Source organism: Anser anser, assembly GCF_964211835.1.
Source record: "Anser anser genome assembly, chromosome: 6".
NCBI lineage: Eukaryota > Metazoa > Chordata > Aves > Anseriformes > Anatidae > Anser > Anser anser.
Genome location: NC_139726.1, coordinates 39,913,566 through 39,938,034, shown reverse-complemented (window position 1 = coordinate 39,938,034; position 24,469 = coordinate 39,913,566). Strand labels below are relative to the sequence as shown.

General features: G+C 43.3%; 1 protein-coding gene across 3 annotated transcripts in view; it reads left to right on the top strand.

Moving 5' to 3' along the window:
* SATB2 (SATB homeobox 2) overlaps positions 1–24,469 on the top strand; it is a 135,874-nt gene that overhangs the window by 84,023 nt on the left and 27,382 nt on the right. For all 3 annotated transcript variants that reach the window (XM_083843039.1, XM_083843038.1, XM_083843040.1), the window contains 2 exons: positions 9,566–9,778; positions 14,592–14,747. In XM_083843039.1, coding sequence (XP_083699165.1) covers positions 9,566–9,778; positions 14,592–14,747 — 369 coding nt within the window. The remainder of the gene's footprint in view (positions 1–9,565; positions 9,779–14,591; positions 14,748–24,469) is intronic.

The window sequence follows — 24,469 nt, the reverse complement described above, 5'->3', positions numbered from 1 at the left end:
AACTGGGGAGGCCTCTGGCCCATACAGACAAAGAGGAAAGGGTCAATTTAGGTAATGGAGAAAGCTGGCCATGGTGAAGGTGGTTAGCAGCATGGCTGGGGCAAGAGGTTCAGTTTTTTGTTCATATAACATCACTTGGCTGTACCTGAGTTTTCCATGGCTGAAATCCTTGGCTGTAGTTGAAGCTCTGCTGGCCTGCGACCCCTAAGTTGGAAGTTTGCAGGCTCACCAATTTGAATATGTTGTTTGCAGACATAGTTTGTTCCCTGCGTTTGGACTGCTAGAAACTAGTAACCCACTAGTGGACAGCTAGGCTTCCTTGGCTGGCTTCAGGTCTAAAAAACTGGATGCAAGGGTGTGGGTGCATTTGAATGGAAGGCAGAAAGCTGGATGAGGCCCATCAAACACCTGACAGTTATGTGGTCGTACCTGCTATCTTTATCTTAAAATGGAGGGCATCTTCATAAACAGTGCTTCCATGCAGCCAATCTGTAAGCTGAAGTTACTATTAGAAGGGGCACTATCAAAAGCTTTGCTTTCGCTAAGAATTCAGTACTTTTTGACTGTAAAACCACTCGATCTTGGGGGAAAAAAACAAACCAAAACACAAGAGAAAGTCTGATTAATACTGCAAATGCAGTTATTTCACTTCTAAGTGATGATTGTTGAAATAGAGCTCTGGGCTGAGCAGCTGGAGGAGTGAAACTGTTAGGGGCAGAGCAGGTGCAACTCGTGCTTGGAAATGTCCCATGTGCATTTCTAAAAGCAGCCAAAGCTTTGAAAAGGATGGAGTGAAGGACATGCCTGCAAGATACAGGCTGCAGAGGGTGAACAGGATTTAATGTGCAGGGGGAACAGCTGTCCCTTGTTGGTCGTGGACCACCAAGGTGTTATCAGAGATGGCTGGAATTCTCCAAAAACTCCTACCTGGCTTTAGTGTGCATCTTGTGTAAATCAGGGTAACTTCCCAAGGTGGGACAAGGAGGTTGCTGACCACAGCTGCTACTTAAGGCTACAGACTTCTTCCTGGAGAAGAATACATTCAGGGATTTGGGGAGACCTCAGGGCATATTCCATGTACTGTCTCCCTCTTGTGCTGCAGTGTCTCCTAGTGCAGCATTCAAGTTACAACCAAGAGGTTATCACCAAAGCTTGCTGTATCATAGGTTGTAACGCGCCAAGGAATGGGCGGGTGCTGATGGTTACAGAGGAAAGAGAGGACTAGTTTAAAGACCTGCATGAAAATACTCTCTTGAGTGTACTTTGTCTTTCTCTGAAAAGTTGCAGGTTTTTGTTTGTTTGTTTGTTTTTCCGGTTGTTGTTTACCTGTTTTTTTTTTTTTTGCTTTGTTTTGTTTTGTTTTTAGCAAGTGTGGAGTTACTGAAGTGATCTGTGCTCTGCAAAATCTTTAGCTTTAAAGCAGCTAAATTGAATCCCACTTTGCACGAAGAAAATGAACTTGCTCTCCTCTTCTCCTTGCTTACTGGGCGTACCTCCGAATGGATAGTCAGGCTGTAGGAGTCCAGACAGTCTAAATCACTGGACCAGGGAACTGCTTTTCTCCTCCTTGGGGGTGCCCAGTGGACTGAAAAGCCTATAGACTGAATGAGTGTTTTCTGTTTATATCATTTTTTTAAGCATCTTTTTTTTTTGCCAATGTTTTGACATAGTAGCCAAAACTAGTAAAATGTTTGGGCGAATGGCCAGTGCTTGTTTTACTGAGCAGTCTCAGAAACTGGGAATATCCATGAACCTGAGGTTTTTGAATGAAACAGTTGTGGTGCCAGATACAAAGAGAGCTAGGGGAACAAGCATGTTTGGGCTGTGTGTAACTCTTTTCCCAAAGAGCACTGCTCCTTCCCTCTTTTAGTAGCTAGCAGTGAGGAAGCCGGCTTTCCAGTTTGCCGGTAGGAAGGCAGCACTTACCCAGATTGGCTCCTGCCTGCTTAGCTGGTGCTTCACTGGGGCCTTTTGGGGTAAAAGCAGAGTGCAGGGAGTGGGAAGCTCTGCTTTACCAACGTCAGATGTAGTGAAACTCATAATGAAATAAAATAAACTGATCCACCTTGTTTTAGGGATTCTGCCATACCTTGGCTGCAGGAGTGGGCTGAGGCATAGGGAAATGCAGGCCCAGTTTTGGATGCTGCCCTAGCTTGTGGTGTGACAAGTCCAGGCTCCTGCCACAGGAAGGGAAAATGGTGCTGCCCTTCATGAAAAGATGCTGCGGGTCAGGTATGGAGGGGCTGGAGGCTCTGGGGGCTGAGATTGCATGGCCAGTGAGGAAGCTTGAAAGACAGTCTTTGGAGGCAGGCAGGGAGGGAAGCTGCTAATGGCTCTTCATTTGTGTGTAGTTCTGCTTTCTTTGGCAAAATTCCCCTAAACTGGAGTGGGAAGAGAATTGGATCCCTTAAGAAGCTTTTTAAGATTAGAAATATGCTTTGTTGAAATAGCTAACACTTCCATCTCTGCTTGCTTGTGAGCCAAATCCTGGATAGAATTCCTTTAGCAAGTAATTTTTCCTTTGACTTAAGTGAGAGAAAGATGAGCAGCTTTAATTCTCTGCCTGGTATCTAGTGAGACATTCATGCTGCATTCATCGCCATGGTGCCTGTCCCATTGTGCGCAGACTTTCAATTATCGAGTGTTCTGGTTTTGTTTTTTAGGGGGATTTTTTGTCATATTTTTCCCAAATAGAAAACTCTCTCTCATTGCATGAAAACGTTTCATGCTGCCTGCCTTATTCTTGTGTGTAATGTGGTACAAGCAGCGTTCTGTTGTACTCACAGGAAAGAAGACAGTCTGTAAGGGAAGTGCTTAATTTAATAAATTGCAGATTTTTGGTACATGGGATATTTGTTCCAACAGTGGGTTTTGCACTGCCCAAAATTTCAGTTTCAATTAACTTAATTGTATTCAATAGGCTGAATGAAAGGATCTTAAGTAGCATGTGAGTCAGGCTTTCAGAATGTGTGCTTGTAGGAGGCGGCTGCTGCCTGCTCAGCTGATGCACAGGAGTCCTGAGCCTTGGAAGCAAACGCACGGCTATACAGAGTGTGCACGAGCTGTGTGTCGTGCTCATTTTCCGGCATATTTCAGTACAAAGGTTTGACACGCATGTCATATAAATGGTGGCACTTTGTGGCTGCAGGTGGTCGGTCATCCTCTGCCTGGTTTTCCCCATGCATCCACATTCAGCTCTACAGGCACATCCTATCTTCCTTAATAAAAAGAGATACTGTAATAAAAAAGAGGCTTTATTAAACTAATGCAATAAAGGCATTTTCTTTGAGGATTTAAACACTTCATTTTTAATAATAAAAATCAAATTGTCATTGTTGGACCCTGTATAAGTTTTATTCAAATCAGCCTCTAAATGCTGTGTGCCTAAGCAGCTCTCTCCTGAGATGTACGTATTTTAGCATTAGTTAAATGAGTTTAAGAATGAGGCTCATACTCTGTCTATAGGCAGTGAATCTAGAGATCAAGAGATTTTTTTTTTTTTTAAACGAGGGACTGATGTGATGCATTCAGCTGCACTGAAGGGCATTAGAAGACAGCTGGTCTCCTGTTTACACTGATGGAAAACCTGTCAAAGTCCTTTGAGTTCTGAAGCTCGTGTAAATGGACAAGAGCATTGCACCAGACATTCTGCCTCTTGAGACAGAAGGAGCTGGTCAGGGAACAGGGTGCAGAGTTCTGCTTAATGGAAACTGTGACAGGATGGATATGAAGGTGCTTGGTTTGGCTAACCACTCAAAAATTTCCAATGATTATCTAAACTAATTTTGCTGAACAAAATTGGACTGAACACATTGCCAGAATAAGCATTTCTAAGAGACTTCTGGCACTTCTGCTTCATGTCCTAGCTGGAATTAGGAAGAGATGCAAGGGAGTGGAAGTAAAGCAGTGGGTGAAAATGAGCTGGAGTCATAAGAAACCTGCAGGTACTTCATATAGAATTTATTCTTAAGTGCTGTATACTTAGAGACAAAGAGAAGTTTTTTAACAATTGATCAAAAGGCAAAGAGAAAATTTTTAAAAATTGATCAATGTATCTTATTCAGCCCATAAGACAATATTGGAGGTCTTGAAGTTTGAACATGTAGTTAATGCCAAGAGGCAGAGAGTCATGGCATAAAACCCTACCCTGACATGAGAAAAACGCAGCAGGTGGAGTCGTTTTGTTTCTTTGAAGGGTGATGAGAAGTTAGTGCATTTGCTGCAGAGCTCCGCAGGGTGACCTGCCTCCTCAAGCTTTCTGCTGCAAGTAGCAGGCAATTTTAAATATAAACAGTTGTTTCAGTCTGGCAAAATCAATTTGGTTTTGTATGCTGAAGGTGAGAATTCAGTGTAGTTCACTAGGAATGAGCAGCTAACCAATGGTTCCCCAAGTGCTGCCTTCCCATACTAGAAACAGGCCTTTCATGCTGAACAGGGATACTGAGAGGGGATAGGCTTATATCACTGGTCTTTAAGACTCAGATTTTGAATTTGAATAAATACCTACATTTTCTGGTCCCAATCAGAGCCTCATCTAAACCCGAGAGGAAGCAGAACAACTTTTTTATTGAGATGACCAGTTACAAGTACTGCTTGGGCTTTAAGTACTGCAGGAGCAATATTTTTCTAGTGTTTCAGCATTTTCTCTGTTGCTCTTGGCAATAGCTGAAGTATGGAGAAGCACAAATAAACCAAAAGTATGAAAAAAGTGTTTAAGCTTTTTTAGTCTTTCATAAATATATATATATATATAATCTCCTTACACAGAACATACAAACTGAGGTTTAGCACATGAGTTGAGTTTATTCAAGTTTTTGCCTTGGCCAGTGTTTCAGTTGTCCAAAGCCTGTTTTAAACCTTTTTAAAGTTGTATCTGCTCTCATGGACACATTGCTGAGGTCTGGACGAGGGGAAGTGCAGCTCCTGTCTGAGTCACCAAACCTGACATGCGTGAGGTCCTGGCCAGCGCTTGCAAGTCTCCTGCTGCCTGATGGCCCTTATCCTCCTCTGTCCCCAGGACATCAGGGTCTGGGTGACACTCCAGCATAACCTCATCACCCCCATCCAGACTGCTTTTGAAAAGTCTTGTTGCAAAACTGTCCTTCATTCGGTCCCTGGTAGTGCAGTCTGCTGTCCCACTGAGATCTCATTTACGACTTTACAAGCCTGAACCAAAGCCCTTTGGGAAGATGGCAGAAAACTTCACTTGCCTTCCACGGGCTTTGGTCAAGCCTTTGTGTTGGCCTCAAAGGCTGTTTAGTCAGTCCTTTGGATCTAGGAGTCAGTCTGAATAACATTTGCTCTACATTGTAGTGCATTATCTTTCAGAAGTTGCTTAAAAAAGATTCCATGCCCATGAAGTTTGGGTTGTTTGTCCTGGAAATCCTGTAGGTAGTAAAAATAAAATAAGTGAGTTCACAAATGGGGTTTCATAGAATGAGTGCAAAGCAAACCCTCAAGACAGTGACTTTGCTGGCTTGTTTTTGAAAGACTAGATTTCAGCTAGTTGGAAAAAACACTGTCAAAATTGCTTCTACCTTAAATAGCTCCAAATACTTTTTTATTTTGATTGGAATGTGGCTGCTTTCTCCACCTCTGGTTATTATTTTTTTAAAAAAGTTCATTGTCGATCCAGTGTGTTATTTTAAAAATGGTGCAAGTTCCAAGTGTAAACCAAGCTGTGCCTGAGCAGGGTCCTTGTCTAGGGGTGCATGCATAGCACAACTCATTTGTGAGCAGAGTCTCTGCTACTATTAAACTTATTCATTGCCTCTTCAGTAACTGGCTTAAAAATGATGTCCAAGAATGGAAAAAGAAAGATTATTATTAAGCTACCTATCCGAAAGTGTTTCCTGAAAGCTGTGTTCAGTAGAAGAGATCTGTTTGGTCATTTAAAATCAGTTTGAGACTTTCTAGTCCCTGAGGATCTTCTTTCAGGTTTGCAGAGTTGGTTGCTCTGCAAATTACTATTTTATTTATGTATTATTATTTTTTTTAATATGTGAGATGTAAGTAAGTCAGAATGAGCCAATGGAATTTTATAACAAATGTATGAATGCTGTGGGTTTCCCTCCCTCACTCCCTCAAGCAGAAACATAATTTGCAGAAATGAAAACAGTCTCTGGCTGGCTTTAGGGTTTTCTCAAAAATAGAAACAGTAGGGCTTGTCTGGTTGGGCCGGTTTCCTCACCACACACCTGGTGTATATCACTTTAAAAAATAAATTATGCCTCATTAAATTACAATTAAATGAAATCATGATCATTTGTTTTTCTGGAAGGAAGATGTTTTGCATATTGAAAGCCTAATTTGTTGCAGGTGACAAAAAGGCTGAACAGATTATTTAATATCACTTTATTTTATAATGTTGCTCACTGGTTAGTTTGTGTATACTTCAGTAGCTCAGAATTATATTATTGTAAACGTTATTGCTCTCAAGATACTTTATTTTATTGTTCTACCGTATCACTCAGCTATCTAACCACTGTTGTTTACCAGCGTTGTTTATCTTTAGTTGCAGGAGGACATGCAATTTTTCCCTCTCAGTCAGTTTTCTTATTATCTGTCCTGCTGTTTACATGGCTCCAGAGCTGCCAAAGCACTCAGCATACTACAACCGAGCTCCAGACCAGCTCTGTGCAGCCAGACCTCCCACTTGGGGGCCTGGAACAGGCATCGGGGTGCAGGGCTTGGCCCCTCCGTGAGCAGCTGCCTCTGGTGCAGCACAAGCCTGGCATTTTGGGGGAAGGAGTTGGCTGCTCTGCTGGGCTGGGTGCCTGCTTAGCAGGTGAGGCTCCCTGGCTCCTGTGCAGGACTGGTCACCTGAGGTGTCAGTACTCTTTGCCAATTCTCCTGCATGGCTTTTTCCTCTTTCCAGGTATTTGTGAGGCAGTTGTCCCATCGCTGCTGCTTATTACTGAGCCCGTTTACCCAGGGTGGTTTATGGTAATACACCAGGATGCCTGGTGATTGATTGAGCAGCGGTGTGAAATACTGCTACGTCCCTAAAACAGGTGTGAGATCTTTTTAGAAGCAAGAGGCACAAGCTAGGGCTCCAAAGCCCTGAATCTCTCCCATGATATGCCACTTTGGGTGATGAGGCAGAGCCTCCAAGCCCCAGAGTTGGTATTTCAGGCAGACACATGCATACCTCTTAGTGCCATTACCAACCCACTAGTACCTGTACATCCCTGATTTACATAGGGAGGCAATGACTGCACTGAAAAGTAATTGCTGGCATGCTTTCACATATGTTTTTGCTGTCCATTTTTGAAATTGAACCATAGATTTAGCCAGGTTAAGGTGGGGGCAGAAAAAGCTGCCTTAGAGTCAACTCCAGTAGTTTTCATGTACCTGTCTTTCAAACTAAATCCATTCATTTTTGGATGCATATCTTTTCTTTTAAAAATAAATAAATAAATAAATAAGTTATGTATCCTTTAAAAGACCCAGAAATTTAAGAATTTAGAGAGTCAGTGGAATTGATATTTATTTACTGCCTTTGGAGACTTTTCCATTGACTTTAAGAGGAAATCCTAACAGGGACATTCTGTATTGATCTTGGAATGCTTCAAGTCACGGGTTTGGGCTTCTGAACTATCCTGTTTTTGTTAATTTCCCTCAGTGTGGGAGCCTGGTAAACTTTGGAATTTTTTTACAGTGTCCCTAGCTTCTCTGTGGGGTGGTAAACTCTGAGGAAGAAGCTGGGTATGAGCATGCGGTCGTGCCACGGCTGCAGACAGTCACAGAAGCAAGGCCAGGGCCTGCCCAGCACTGCACCTTCTTCAAGCTTTTTCCTGGTGTGGGCCTGTTTCACCAGCTGGCTTCTCTCCAGCCCTCTCCCATTTCTGGTCAGAGGGTCCCACGATGGTTCAGTTCCCACTTCAGTCCATCTAGTAACTGTTCTGATAACAACAGGAAAATAGAAGCAGGAATCCATCTCTTTATTTTAATTTTGTAGATTAGGAACTGAAAAAATGAAGCTGTGTGCAACCTAACTGCTGGTTGTCTGTGGAGCTTGTTTTGAGCACTTCTGGCGTAAACATTGCTGAAATAGAGCTTGCACATACGTGTTCCAATGTAGATGTTTGAAAGCAGATAACAGATAAAGCAGATACAGACACACTTTTGCCCATCTGTTTTGTCAGGAATTGTAGTCAATAAGATCAATAAATAGTAAAAAGGTTGGCATTTGGTCATTACTCAGCTGTGCAACCAGTGTTTCGTCAAGTCTTTTGGGGGGAGACTCTAGCGTGGAAGAAAAATTCAGACTAAGTATTACAGGGCTTTTACGGCGTGGTTGTTTTCTAATACCATTTTCCTTGCAAGAAAGAAGTATTTGTGAGGCAGCTTGCCTCAGTGATGACTGTGCAAAACGTTCCTGTTAACAGCTATGGCTAAATCATGCCTGGGGCACTGCAGTCCCCTTTGCAGCCGGTTGCTGAAAGCTGCTGCTGCTCCAACAGAAGTGCGCTGGACCGAGCTGGGTGGCCGCATGGAGTTGGACACTGTGGCCGCTGTTCTCAAGTGCTTGGGCTTGTGGCAGGCAGGAGAAATGATCCCTCTCTGCTTCATTGTACACCAGTACACGTAAACACACACAGTTCAGGAAGTGACTGTTACCGCTTCTTGGAGTGAAATAGCCCTTTGTAAATTGGGGAACGTGGCAGGGTGCCTCAGAGAAGCTGGTTGAACGCACTCCACTCTGGTGGTTTCCATCGGCCCTGATCTAGGCTTGTATATTGTGCCCTAACTTCTAGATAAGCTGTGGAACTACTGAATGCTTACAGTTATGCATAATTTTAATCCTGTCATTAGATTTAAGCCTCTTTTAATACTATTCTCATCTTTCCAACTCTTTTTTTTTTCTTATTATTTTTATTTTTTGGAAGTTCTGTACTTGTTACCTTCTGGCATAATGCTTTTTGTTAAAACTAGGTGAATATGGTGTTCATTTATTGTTGCAACTTGAAACCTGTGGTATTTTAAAATGAGGCGTGAAAGAATGGGTTAAATCGCTAAAGCTAGAATCTGAGGCTTTATTATTTGTTCCATTTTTCTCCTCTCAGAAACAACTGTCCAAACCAAAATGAACGGACTGTAACATCTAACCCCAGCCAAACATTTTTCTTCATAAACCTCCTGCACTGTTTAAATGTCGGAACTAAATTTACCAAGCTTGGCAGATTTGTCAAAGATGAACAGAACTGCCAAGCGTTCCCAGCATCAAGTAAAAGCAGAGAGAGAGGGAGAGAGAGACAGAGACATCTAACAGCTCCTAAAATATTTGCAGCAAGCACCTGGTGGTAACTGTAATTTCATCTACTCGGTACACCTGCCTTTATATCTAGCATCTCCATGCTCACATGCTTATTACAGTGCCAGAATAGGACTGTCCCAAAATAAACCCCAGCCCCTAGAAGACAAGCACTTTCCTACTAAATATCCCCTCTGGGAGAGACCATGAGATGTAGGTTCTCAGTATTGCTACCCAGCTGGTTACGCTAAACAAATTTTAAAAAAACAACAATACATGACTGGATTTTTTTTTTTTTTTTTTAACCAGGGCTTGTTGTCTGAGATCCTGCGTAAGGAAGAAGACCCTAGGACAGCTTCCCAGTCCCTCCTGGTAAACTTGAGAGCGATGCAGAATTTCCTCAACTTGCCTGACTCGGAGCGTGATCGTATCTATCAGGATGAGAGAGAAAGAAGTATGAACCCCAACGTGAGCATGGTGTCTTCAGCAGCCAGCAGCCCAAGCTCCTCCAGAACCCCCCAGGTAAGATGTGATTCCTCATTACCTGTTTGTTCTGTGGTCCTGTGGATTAGTTCAGGGAAGGTATTCCTCTCTGCCCTTCCTCTGTCTGTTGCTCCCTTCAACCAGGTGAGTTGTGGAAATCCTTTGGTAAGGTTTTGTAGTGGCTCTTAAGAGATGTTTGTTGGATTTCAACAAGTCGTAGTAATGATTCTAGCTTTGATCAATGCCATAAATGCAAAGAAGAATGTATGTGACATTAATACTTGCAAGGGTGCATGTGGGCTTTACATATAGGCAGTTCATGTATGTTCACTAAATGGCTGTTACAGACTGCATTATAGAAAGACTACTTACATAACTTTCTGTCTTAGTGGTCTGTCTGTTAGGTTCTGCAGAACACAGAAAATTTATGGGCTTATGAAGAGGTTCATATATGTTGCAATAAAATGTGTGGAGTGAACAGGATTTGATAGTGAGGTAGATAGCTTTTGCTAGAAATCAGTGCATTCTGTATTCTGCATAGGAAATGATGGTCCTAGAGTTAGAGGTTTACACTAGTAATTATTTGAAGTACTGAAAGTAGAGATGGGCAGGGTGCTGGACAAGAGATGACGCTTTACAGTTCCAAACCAGTTAAGTTACCTCATTGATTTAACTATGTGTGTTTATTAATGTGCTGTCACCACCCACTTCCCTGGATAGGTTGTGCCTTTGCACTAACAAAAAACCTCCACATACTACACTGTTCTGGTGTATCTACCCTTCTACCTGGCTGCTTGCAGTCCCAGAGGTATACTCTGAAAAAGGGAGGGTGCTTGCACAGGGACAATGATTAGCTCTTGTCATGACGTTTGTCTGACTTGAGTTTGAAATTTCTAGCTGTGCAAACATGACAGCTCAGGTCTAGCACTTCTCTTGATCTTTCGTAAACAGGCCTGAAAAACCCTCCTGCTTTGGTGCTTCCACAGTCAGGTAGTCTGCAAAGCCTCTGAGTGCTTAGGCTGTGCATGTTTTGACCGTGCTTGTAATAGTATTACTGAGCATTTTGCATACTGAATTCTGGAGCCACAGCTGCTAAAAATAAGTAAGCATCTTGGAGTGGGGGGTTGAATGCAAACTAATCATCCTTAAGGAAGGTGTGCTGATTTTGTAGAAACTGTTGAGCACGTTCTGTTTAACCCTGGTTTGGGTGCACTTCACCACTATACATGATGTAAAGAACTGTTTTCACTGAAAGCAAGCATATCCTGCCAATCTGAATTTGATGATGAATTTTTATATGCAAAATTCATTGTTGTATAACTCTTATTTTTTTTTAGTTACCTTTCTGTGAAAAAAAAAGAACTATTTTAGCATCTAAGTAGTGTACCCACTTTATGCATTTATATTTACAAGAAAAGATTAGTTTATTCCTGCTACAACAAAAAACAACAAAACAAACAAAACAGAAAGAAATGGAGGGCTTAGATGCAGTCCGGTGAAAATAAAAATCCAATCTCTGTCAAATCACTCACTCCAGCTCTTTTCTCTGTCAAAATAACAATTTTTTCCCATGTTCACCACAGCTTTAAAATAAGAGAAAATTTGCTTTCCTTTTTAAGAGCTAAGCATTGTTAGAAAACCATACTCTAAAAGTATAAAGCAGCCCATCCTTGCCTTATTTTCCTGGAGAATCCAGTGGAATATTGTGAGATTTTTAATCACCAGAAGCGACACAGAAACCTTTGTGTACCCAGTACTTCTCTTGCACCCACTGGATAAAATTTCCCCAGTCCTCTGAGGGCCAGCACCAGTCAGCACAGGTGCTGTTTTGACAACTTGGACACCTCTGCAAATGAGGCTGCTTCCCAGCTCCTGGGCAGGCAACATGGCTACTGTGCTTCCCCATATGCCCAGTATTAGTCCTGATGAGACAAATACCCTGTTCATGCACAGCGCAGCGATTCCCTGAAACATTGCCATCCAAGGAGGGTATGTTGTATACCCCAGAGAACAGTGCTTTGGAGGTAACGGTGGTTACTGGTAAGGAGGAACTGTACTGGCCTTTCAAGAAATATGTTACAGTGCTGGAGAAGTTGATTTAATGGCATTTGGAAGCATGGTTTCCATAGATACCAATCTCTTGAGGCAATACTTCTGGGAATGATTTTTCAGTGTGCTGGGTAGCGTATCAGTAAGTGCTAGGGCAGCCGTAGAGGTAGGTGCATGAGCACGTGGCATAACCCAGCTCAACTCTCCACCACTCAGGGCCAGCCTCGAAGCCCCCAGGCGTAGGCGGACGCTGTCCAGGACCAGCGTGGAGGTGAGAGTGGCAGATTGATGCAGCAAGTGATGCAAGCACTTTGGGGAAGGGGTCCTGAGCTTTTAAAGGTTAATGCATACATGTAGCCAGCTCTCTCCTTGCTGTGGAAGACTAACAGTTACTGCTGGGATTTCAGCACTCTGGTATTGTGATTACAAAAACTTTTTTTTTTCTGTTTCTTTTCTTTCACCATTTGCAATGAGACATTTCAATAATGGCAAACTTCTAGTTAATATCAAGACCAGTTTTGAGTCTAGGCCTATAGCATCAAGCACTCTATTGTGGTAGCTGTGATACTTTCCTACCTATTTTGGTGAATAAATAAGAAATGGCCCAGCTTTCAGGGCGTGTAGGGCAGGCTGGTTTTTGACTTCTGGCTGCAGAGCTTGCAGTGCAGGGGACCCACGCAAGATGAAGCTGTATTTTAAAACTTTATTTTACATGCTAATTTTGTTCTTCTCAGAATCTCAGACCTCCATAACAACCTTTGGGGCTGTGGTGACCTCAACTGCTGTGCTAGCCAAAGGCTCCATCAACTGGGAAGACTATTTTTTTAATACTGTTCAAAGCCCTGCAATGCCTTCGGAAAAATTAAGCTCCAGTAAATGAATCCTGACAGATTTGGATAGTCCTCTTCCTTCCCATGATCTCTTTGTTGTTTTCCTATGTTTCCCACAATTGCCCTCTCTCTTATCTACATGTGAAGATCCCGGTCTGTCCGTCCATTGGGCTGTACCCACTCAGGGCCTGTGGCCGAGTCGGGCCCTGGCCTCCTGTGGTGCCAGGGGTGCAGGAGGCTCCAGCCTGCCCCAGCTGTCCCTAGCAGAGGCAGAACAGTCTTGGTCCCTTTCTGTGTGGGTCCTGTGCTGCCAGCACTGCTGTCTCAAAACAAGCAGGGAATCAGCTAGGGCAGGCTCAAGGCAGAAGGGGGGCACTTGCAGAGCCAGGGGCACATGTTCAGTTGGGTGCTGCGCAACGTAGCACTACGTGGTTGTGCTCAGTGAGCTGCTGCATCCTGTGCTGGCTGCTCCTGACCCCCTTCAGACTGGCTTCGGCAAGAGAGGAGATACAGGTTGATGAAGGCTTGATCTGGAAGCAGTAGGAAGAGTGATTAGTCTAGATTGTTGTCTTGATTGGATTTTGGCTCCATTATTAACGTGGGCCTTGGTGCAGAAAAGACGTTAGGGTTAGGAAGATTTGGAGGAGAGCAAAATAAAAGAAGTTCAGAAGGCTTGGTTTTGCCTAGTTAACCTTCTCATTAACAAATAGGCATTTGGGCATGTCTGCCTAGTTAAAAATTAATGTTAGGTGTACTCTAGCAGCCTTCAACTCTGGTGTAAAAACAGGAGCCATATGAAAAGATCTATAATCGGGCCAACTATCTGAACATCACCAGAGTTTATGGGAGATTTGGATATGTCTGGGTGTATGAGCTTGGCAACTTAGCTTGGTTTGTTTCCTAAGACCTTTATGTCTCAGGAGAAAACAGGGATTTTATGTCAGTAACCTATATATTTCCCTTAAAAGATGTAGGAGTTCAGGGATCAGCCCCAGCATCCCTTCTCTTTGACCTCAGGAAAGCAAATGAGATCTGTCACTCCAAGGGGCTGCTGGTGCGAGTGTTCAGCAAGCATCGTGCTGCCCTCACTCCCTTGCCTGCCTCCATCATATGAGGATGGCCATGGTGAAGGGGCTTTAAAATAAAAATCTTGTAGGATCCTGCAGAATTGTACTGATAGCAGCCTTGTAGGGGTAGTCCAGCCTGGGGAAAGTACTGGCAGCATCCTTTATTGTCCTTCATTTGTCACAGAAGCTGATGGGAAATCATTCAATTAAAAGGAGTGCAGTGGAATACACAAAATCTCAATATGAGTTTAGGAGAATGAGGGCAGCACGTCAAAGGCATGCCAAAGCCCAGCTTTATGAAATGATTTTTTTTTTCATTTCCACTGATTTCCTAGGTGAAATTAGGTGACTTTCTGGCCAGCATAATGATGATAAGGCTGGGAAACCATACATACTCAAATGACATACGTATAGTTTTAATAAAGGATGAGGGAGACTTGAGGGAGTGCATTAAATTGAGTAATAATTTATTATTTAGAGACCTCTACCCATTTACTCATTTTTTCTGGGAGAATTGGCTCTTCCTCCAAGGTGTAGGCCACTTTTAGAGAGAGGGGAAGAAGGTAGAGGCTGGTGTCTGTGCTGTAGCAGCTAGCTGGCAGAGCAAAAACTTCAGCAACTGCCTGCAGCCAAGCACCCCAGCTACCTATCGTGTTGTTGAGCTGTTCAATAAACATGCTGGGAGAGGGAGAGAGGGAGAGTTGACAGGGCCTTGCATGTCCTATAGGAATGCACTGCAATTATTTCCAATCACAATTAACCTGATTAGAATAACGGACAGGAAGTGTCCCTCTGTAACTAATGCAGTTTGGCATCAGCTGACTGAAATCCTTTGACAATTTCTGCACAGATGGCTGGGCTGAAAGCAGCACTTTTAAAATTATTATTTTCATGGTCTCTTGGTAGGCCAAAACCTCGACACCAACAACAGACCTCCCCATTAAGGCGGACGGCGCCAACGTCAACATCACAGCTGCCATTTATGACGAGATCCAACAGGAGATGAAAAGGGCCAAGGTATCTCAAGCTCTGTTTGCCAAAGTGGCTGCCAATAAAAGTCAGGTGAGTGGTAGAGGGGATTTCGTTGTTGTGGGGCTTTTGGGGGTTTTGTTTTTAAAGCAAACTTTGGGGTTGGAACTAGACCCATATCCCCCTCACCAGTAAAAATACATCTGTTCATACAATAATAATAATCTTCATCTCTGGGGAACCTGTCGTTTTTTTGGTGTTTGCCTGCCTAAGTGGTTTCCTTTTCCCTTTTAAAATAGGCTGGGAAAAGGACCAGCTTACAGCCAGGCTTTTTCCCTCCTTTTGTAGAAATGCATATGTCTTTTCCCTCTTGTGGTATATAACTTACACCTCTATTAGTGGGACAAGGACCTTCCAAAATAATGGTATCCTTCTCATTTGACAGGTAAAGAAACTGTTTTCTTAAGTAATTAACTGAAGGAAGGCAATGGGAAACTGCATATTAGGCAGGTGTTTCCTTTTTTTTTTTCCCCCTCTTGTTGTATGTGCTGCATACAGTATCGCCATGTGAATAATTCACATCAGATACAATAATTTTTACAAAAAAGGATGAGAGGGCACTGCAGGGTATTCTCCTAGATTAAGTTTCACCTTGGGTGTAAAAAATACATGTGGGTAAACCTACTCTGGGGTGAAATTGTTGAAGAGAATCCATTAATTTAAAAATTTCATCCAACTGTTTAAAAAAATATAATATACAATAGGGGATTATGTAGAAAGGAGGACAGACTTTTTTGTAGGAAGGGCAGCAAATGGATTGGAGACCATTGGAAGGAATTGTTTACTCTGTGTGAAAAGAGCTGTTTCTGATCCTGGATAAAATTACTCAGTTGTGCTAAGAGAGGGCATCAATACGCACACAAAAATGCACAAATGTGTCTGTGAGAGGATAGAAATATCCAGATGCATGCGCTCTCCTAAATACATTTTTTCCCTCTGTGCAGGAAAACAATATTGTAGTGATTAAAGTTGATGTAAAATAAGAAGTTGAAAGGCATATAAGCAAAGCATCAAAGGCTACCAAAGCACAGGGAAGAGCCTTGTCCTTGTTACAGGTATTTGCACCCTGGCACATGGAGGTCTGATCCATTTTTCCTTCCTCATTTAATCTTTTTTTTGTTTTTTTTCCTCTTGCTTTCTCTTGTCAGGGTACAGGGGTTACAGTCCACAACCCCTCTGCCCCCCAACAAAATCCCAGGCACAGTATTAAATACATAAAAGGAAAATACCATGGAACCCTCTTAAACTGTTAAATGCATAAAAATCTCATGTACCACATGGCAAAATATAATGAGAACTGGAGCTGTTAAACGAATAAAGCTGTTAAAAGCATAATGCCACTTGGCACAACTACTGTGCATTTAACGGTTTTCCACTGTGTAATAAATGACATATGTGGTAAACGTGCAGTAAATATAAAAACTGCACAATTGATTTTGCAAACGTGCCCCTTATTCTTTACTCCATGCAGATATCAAAGTTTCACCCAGAATCCGGACTGGACAGCTTTTAATAAGGAGTGTGTAACACAGACTGAATGCCAGCTTCTCTGAGGTTTGGCTTAAAATTGCCTGCAAACTTCCTGTCATTATACCCAGAGGCTTCTTGAAATAGAGAGGGACTGAACCACCCAACAATAATTTGGGTGGCTCACCGGCTTCAGTCTGTGCCAGCTTGAGTGAGCTTCTCTGGCAGCATTGCACACCAGCACCAAAACAAAAATAAGCTCCATAGTCTTTCACGTGAAAAAAGAACAGGGCAGATTTTGAAAGCCAGATGCAGAAGGTTAAGAACAGGATCCACAAATGTTATTGTTTAAAGCAAAGTCACTGCCCATAAAGGTTTTGTTTCTTCAGCAGAGGCGAATAAAGAAGCGTTTCTCAGGCTAATGTTTCCTTTGTTTCACAGCCCTGCCAAAGCAATACTGGCTCCCTGGGATGACCCAGCATTTGCCATGCTGAGATGTCATAGCTCGCTGCTGGAGCATGAAAGTGGTTTGTGAGGGCACTGGAAGGCAGGGACAGAGAAGCTGTAGTCACGAACCATAGCAATACACTGTCTCCCCTGCCCAAAGCCCACCTGCGCGCCCACCCCCAAGCCTGGTTGGGTGTGCCTGTGGTGTCCCACAGCTGGCTGGAGTGCCCCATGGCCAGGGGAATGCCAAAAGTAAAGACACAGTTGATCGCAGGGGGGTGTGTGGTGGCACAGTAGGGTGGTCAGTGTCACCTTAGGTCTAGCTTGCCTAAAAATAAGTAGTGGGGCTTTCCCATTGCTTCGTACAGGCCTGTTGTGCCAGTTGCAGGCTCTTCTGGTTTCAGCAGCTGAGTTACGCGGTGGGAAGTGCTCATTGAAAACTGCCCGTGTTTACAGAAGAAAGAGAGTTTGAAAGAGGGGAAAAAAGAGCTACTCTGAGGGTTTGCTTGGACTTTCCGCCAAGGTTCGTTCACTTGCTGTTCTCCGCAGGCCTGGCTTGCATTGCATTGGCTTCTTCTATTATTCCCTCACCCCAGACTACTGAGAGGCTTCCAGTTTGCTAACAAGGCATGTGTTATGTTGGGCGCTGCTGTTCTGTCAACAGCAATCCACGGTGCTGTGCAATCTTCACAGTTTTAGCAGCCAGTGAATCTCCGACAGGGCTGTTTTGACATTTTATATGCAGGGCTGTATGTCATGTACCCGAGAGAGCATCCAGAGCCAATGGAGGCCTCATTTCATCTTCTGTCTTTGTACAGGAAGAGTGGTACCCACTGAGAACAGTTATTGCAAGCGGCATCATCTACTAGTGGAGTTAATTGACCTCTAATTTAAAAAGTAGCCATCTTAAGTCATGGCAGATTATCAGTTCAGCAAGTAAAGGGAAGGGCAGCTGGTAGAAACTGAGAATACAAATTGTGGAGCTCACAGGGCAACATAAATGCAAGGAACAGGACCTCACAGAAGTACCGCGGTAGTATGGATTCATAAAGATCTCAAGCCATTCATTTTAGACATTGACTTGTCACATTTCCATTAATACACATTCTATTCCTTGCAACATATCTAGATACTTCTTGTCTTGTTTGTGAAGTGCTGTGCATTCCTTTGTCCTTCTGAAGGCAGCAGGAGCTGAGGTGCTCAGTGCCCTCCAAACTCGGCCTCCAAAAGTGTCATCCTGTTTTAGTTGCCAGCTGTTAGTGATGTACCCCCTGAACAGCGTATTTCTCTGGGGATGCTGCCTGCTAGTGCCCTTTGTCCTTTAAATGACTAAATCTGAGACTTGTTTTATCACATTGGGAGTGTTTCTGAATGTGGCAGGAATACCAGGATTTAGCCTCTAATCTGCACTTCAGAATCTCCTGGTTATATTTAATTCACGGGGAGTTTCCAGCATGCCTTTTCAAAGAGGTTTGGGTGGCCTGCATGTCTCCAGAATGGAGCAGTGGGACAGGTAGAGACTTTGACCTAGCAATGCTGCAGGTTTGAACTGTCAGGAAAGCTGGTTTCCATGTCCAGTTCTGCAGCTTCTCTACAGGTCCACTTTGGGGAAAACCTTTTCCCCCAAGACCTTGTGCCAGTGCTTCTGTAACACTGTGCAGCAGTGTCACCCCTCTGACCTCTGCTAGTGGGAGTCCTAGCAGTGGCTGTGTTGTGCGCAGAAGACATTTTTTTTCTTAGGCTATGTGAAACAAGTTCAGGAATATAGTTCTGTTCATAATAAACAGTCACTATCAAAATAAATAGTGGGCATAGGTAACTGGACCCCTTGCTGACAGTCTGAGGGAGAGCAAAAATTGTATGAACATAGGAGGCCAAACTTCCCACAGTTCTCCCAGGGCAAGAGTTTTCCTTAATCAGGCTGGAGCAGCCTGAAGAAGAGAGGCTCAAGCTGCTGGGCATCTGCCCCAGGCTAGGGTAGATGGAAGGGTTTGACCTCCAGCATCACCAGTCCAGTGAAAACAAAAAGCAAACCCTTGAAACTCAAATTCTTCCCCAAGGGACTGGATTTTTTTTCAGTTACAGCACAGTAAAGCAAGAGAGAACTCTCTCTGAACAACATTTGAAAGAACATTAAGCTGGCAAAGCTCAGTCTTTGGGTCATGTCTTCGCGTCGTTTAAAAATGAACAAACAAAGGAAACAAACAAAGGGTGAGGGTTAGGGCAGGAAAACCCTTCAGCTGAGTCCCTTCACATTCAGAGAAGTGCAGGGTTGTGGATAGAAATCATTCTGTCAATTCCCCTGACTTTTCCTTTTGAGATCCCTGCCACATTGCAATGATTGTCTGGGAGCCTGCTCTCTGACCAAGGACAGGTGTTAGCCCCGCATTGGGAGCCCACTCTGCATGGTTGTCAGCGCCGTGGCCATTGTCACACTGCCCCTGCTCCGAGAAGAAAGCAGAGGTACTGTGAGAAGGATGAGCAGTCACCCTCAGGCAGGTTTTGTCCTTCACTGTCTTTCCTTCACGATTTATGTTCCCTTATTTCTTATGATGGGATACCTTCTCTCCCCATTTTAGCTTAGAATAGGTATTTTCTGTGCCCTTAAACTAATTAGATTCCAGTGGCAAGGAACAACAGCTAGAGAACACAGCTGGTTGTGAAGGTGCATAGTGCATATAATGTACGTATATATGGCCTTTCTTCCTGCTGTAGCATCTCAGTGCCTTTATGGTGCTTGTGAATCTCTGCAGCTGGAGGTTAACTGTTGTACTGATATTTTGTTCTTCTTACATATGCAGGAAATATAGAAAGACATTTCTCTCCTTAACTAAGCTTAAAATTTCTCTTAAGTACCTTTAACATTAGCTGACCTGCATCTGCAGCAGCACCTCTCTCAGCAAATGAGCAAGGCAGGGGCAGCTGTGGAGCTGGGGTTTTGCTCAGGAAGTCTTTGGCAGACTTGGGTGCTGGTGGCAGGCTGCTTGCCTGAACCATGAGCCTGCACTGCCTCTCCAGCATGGAGGGGAGCTTGTTTGAATTTCGCATGCAGGAAATATTCTCAGTGCACAGCATCCTTCCTTCTGAGGCTAAGAGATGTAAGCAGACCTGGTGTTTCCATCTAAGATGTGTCAGGGTTCATGTACTTCATTCATTTTTTGTATTATTTCTTGTTTTATAGGGCTATTGAGAAACTAGCCATAATGGAATTGGGGCTTTTGCCGGGGCTTTTGCATTTTGCCTTAAATTTTTGGAGGAGGAAAAGTGCTGACTGTTTCAGAAAACTCAGGCTATCAAGCGATTAACCTTGAACTGTATCAAAATGCTCCCAGTAAAGCTTCTCAGGTTTAGTCCCCCTCCCCTGGCCCTCATCAAGAATTCATTGAAGCCATGACAGAACTTTCCATTACAGTTAGTTTTTTATCCATTTCAGTTTTCTTGATTAGGTTATCTTGAATCATTAGGGGGTTTATTTATTTTAATAGACACTTATTGGATTCATGGAAAGAGAGTTTGGCGACTAAGGAACAAGAGATGAATATTATCTGGCTCATTTCACACTGCAGAGTCCCAAACTGATCAGAAGGAGGAGAGGCCGGGAAAGTTTGACCAGAGGACTCCCTGTGATCCCATGTAGAAGGAGAGCTTTCTCTGGGTAGCACATCATTTCTTTCCTGGTCTTTCAAGACTTGTGTCAATCATTGCTGCTTTTTTTCCTTTCGTCACATATGTTGACATTTTCTGCACTGATGGTGTGGGTGAGGAAATGGCCTTTTACATTTATTTTTGAGATTTATTCCTGAATCACTCTTACTAAAAACTCTTCATTTGCCTACTCATGCTTTCACTGGAGACCCTAGAAAATGTCAGCACTGAAAACTAACTGTATTATTATTATTAATTTCAATGCAGGGAAGCACAAGGTCAGTTCAGTTACAGTTTTAACCAGGCTGGAAGTGTCTCGCAGTCCAGGTCAAGGAGGCAAGCTGCTTGTGGGTAAGCCACCACAGACACCCAGCTGCTTCTTTCTGCAGTGACTTTTGGTAGAGATGCTGCTAGAAGCCTGAGTACTGACCTGTAGCCCCAGCATAATTTAGCCCAAACTTTTCCCACATGCTTTCTTGTCCTTTGATCAGAAATTTGGTCCTTGGTTGATTTTGAGTCGAATCAAGGAAGCAGCTAGGGAAGTTAGGATATTTGTGCCTACCTTCTTTGAACACTGGAAAACCTGACCTTGATGCAGCCTGGTAGCTCTGGCTGCTGGCGCAGCCTCCCCTGCTCTAGGGTAAGCTGAGCAAAAGTGAAAGGGTCAAGCTGCTAAAAAGGGCTCAGGGATAAGTGACAGAGAATATGTCTGTGATTGCTGCACCAGCTAACTGTCCCTCGAGGGGGTTTGAGTGTGCCAAGGCTAATGCCTTGGTGTAGTAAGCACACTGTTTCTTTAACAGCATAAAAGCACAATGGGAATGGCTGGCTTCCTGCAGATTTTTGTTGTTGTTTGCTTAGCTATGTGAAAATGTATTTGATTAGGAGACAGAGAGAGAGGTTAAAAATAGGACATTAATATGATATTATTTGTTTTATCAAATAAAATGCTTAGAAAATGTTTATCTTGTCTCATGAGAACAACAAAAATAGAGGCTAGCACTTCTCTGTAGTTCTCTGTAACAATCTAAATTGGGCTGGATTCTTGATGCCTCCACAAGTTTTGGGGTGAAATGAAGGAAGTTCTGAGCAGAATTCCTTGTAACCACAAGCACTGGGTGTGCCTGACTGTAGAGCCAAAAGCATCCTTTAATTGTACTGTTTTTCCCCTTCTTATTTGTAGTGGAAGACATTCCCATTTAAGAACCTTAGAAGCTGACATTAAGGGCCAGGTTCTGCCACCCATATTCAGGCTGACATCTGAAACTCTCCTGGTAACTCTGTGGCATTCGAGGGGGCTGGTTGTGCTGTGGAGTGAGGCTTGCGATGTGCAGGGGAGGCAGGATCAGAAACACAGTGTATCACGGCTCTGGGGAAGGATGTGTTATTTGTTAGATTTTTAGAATATGTTCACAGAAGTTGGATTTACTTGTAATGAAGTGAGTTCAGATGTTGCGGATGAGTGAGGGAAAAGGTGGCGAGATACCGTGTCATTCTTCACTTTTCCTTCTTTGTACGAATAAATGCAGCTATAGATGAAAATTCACTGTGAATGGCTGTAGCTCCAAGAATTTCTGTATGTTAGCATTTCTTAAACGAAATAATTCTCCTGGAAAGCTCTGTGTAACATACACAGACCCAAAGAAATGAATAAGAGAAAAAAAATGCAACCAAAAAACCCCAAGTTGATTTTTTTAACAGAAAAAGGAGATTTGCATATTAATAATTCATGAGTTCTCATTGAACATGCACGAAGAAACAGTGCTATTCAATAGAGAATACTGTCATCTGTCACTGTTTTATTTGACATTTACACTTTTTTTTTTTGCCTGGTACTGTAAAACTTTCTTGGATGGCGTGCTAAGATTATTTAAATAAATAAAAAAAATCCAATGCAGACTTTTCATCTGTACATGGGGAAGACAGTTACTTGCAGTCATAAAGAATGTGTGAGTAAGCTGCAGTGCTGTGTTTTCTAGCACACTAGCCCTAGCTGTTGCCTAATAAGTGGCCCTGTAGATGGGTAGATAAGGTCTCGAACGGATGGGTGAGAGAATGGATGCTCAAATAAATAAAGGGAAGGGTAGGAAAAGAGCAGTGAAAGGCCAGATTTGATGCAGATAAGTGTATACATGCACACAGTGGGCACGCGTGTGTATGCGTGGGGGTGAGTGAATGATAGCTGTTGTGAAGAAAGCTGCCACAAATACATTGCCATTGCTGATTCAAAAATAAATATTTATAAATGGCATTGGGGGAGATCCAGTCACGCAAAAACGTGAGAGAAGACAGGGCATTTAGCACAATGACAATTCAGAGTTAGGTGCACCTTGCAATTTCTTGCTAATATTAGGCTCATGAAAATCTTTCTGCTCTGTAGGTTAGTTATTATTTATAAAAATCACAGAACCAGCTGATACATTCATAAGCTAATTATTGTAGCAGCTGGGTACACATGGTGCAATATGTCTGAGGCTGTGAAGTATCACAGATTTCTTGGGGCCTGCTGTGGTGGGGGTGTGCTGTTGAAGGCTAGATCCCTTAATCTGATCAGCCAAGCAAATACTTTGTGGGGAAACTGGATTAATATCTCTCTAAATACCATGGATGTGCTTCACCTTCAGAACCAGGCTCCTTTAAACGTGCCATTAGCTTATCTCCTTTGGGGAATTGAGAAGTTCTCAGGTGTCCTCAGGATGACAGGGTCTTTGCCTGGTGCCTCCCTTTGCCAGAAATTAATTTGGTTTGCTCATGTCTGCACACATGGTCACACTGCAGTCTAATCTTTTCCCTAATAGCTCCAAGGTCAGGACCTCGCATGTTGCCAGGCAAATTGAGCGCTACCCTTCTTAAAGACTAATGGCAGCGAGTGCGTAGTCCATAATGAGGCCTGTAGTGTTTCTCTAAGTGATTGTAATGAGTGCTGATTATAACAGGACAGATAAATCAAAATGCAGCCGTCGCTGTTGGGCTAGCTGGGCCAGCTTTGGGAAGCAGAGGTGGCCCGGCCGAGCTGTTCCTGGGCTCTGCCAGATCCAGGTGCCCCTCAGCCCTCGGGAGAGACCCGGAGCCATCCTCCCGCAGGCCTGCCCTGCGCTGGGTGCTGCTCCACCAGACGCGGAGGTGTTGTTTTTATTTGCTGTTAAATGTTTGGTCTCTGTGCTGCGGCATCCCTCAGGAGATGTTAAACATACCTGCTTGAAACATCTGAAAGGGTTTGGTTGGAGACTTCCTCAGATCACTGAAAAGCAGGGAGAAACAGGAGCTTATTTTTTCCACAGATGGTTTATTTTCCATCTCAAAAAATATTTCCTTTGTATGGAGAAACCCCTGCAAACATACAGTGGAGCTGGGAGATTTTTCCCATCTTTTCTCTAAAAGAAAGTTTTAGGGAATTTCCGAGTGGAGAAAGGGGATTGAGGAGAACTGAGGGCAAGGGTCAAACTGAATTAAATTGCGGACATCACCTGGCTGAGAGATTACCCAAATACCAGTCAAAATACTTTGAAAAATATAGATTTTTTCCCTAAGTAAATGATTAGATATCTTGTTTTCATCCTTGCGCCCCCACCCCCACCCCCCCAGCCCTCCTAGTTTATTGCAAGAAAAGATCAGGTCTGCACAAATGTGGCCTCTCACTTGTAAAAACAAGGCAGTGTTGTGTTACAGATTAGTTTATAAATCCCTAGTGGCTTCACAGTTCAGTGCCTACAGCTGCTGCAGATGGGCCTGGGTTTTTGTCTCTTCGCTGTGTTGCAGCCGGCAGTTGAAGGAGAAAATGGAATGATCAGGTTATTAACATGTAGGCCGCAAGGAAGAGGCTGCACAATGAGAACAGCTGGTGTTGCTGTCTTGGCTGATGCAGCGGAGATAATCAAATCTTGCCTTTTTTGGGGGGCTGAAGGCAGAAGACACAGTGGAGAGTGAGACAAACAACAGCTTATGATATTATATATGGGGCTTATAGTGCATGTTAGAAGTTGTCAATGGCTTACAAGTTGTGATACAAAAAAGCAGTACCAAAAAAACACCGCATAAGCCTGTAATGAACCTGTCTGTTCAGCTTGCTCTCATCGGTGTTTGGAAAAACATAGTATTGGCTACTTCTTGTACCGTACAATTTTAACATTGATCAAATTATCTTTTAGGTATTGTAAGGTGCCTGTCAAAACGGTGTCAAAATGCTGAGTTGCAGC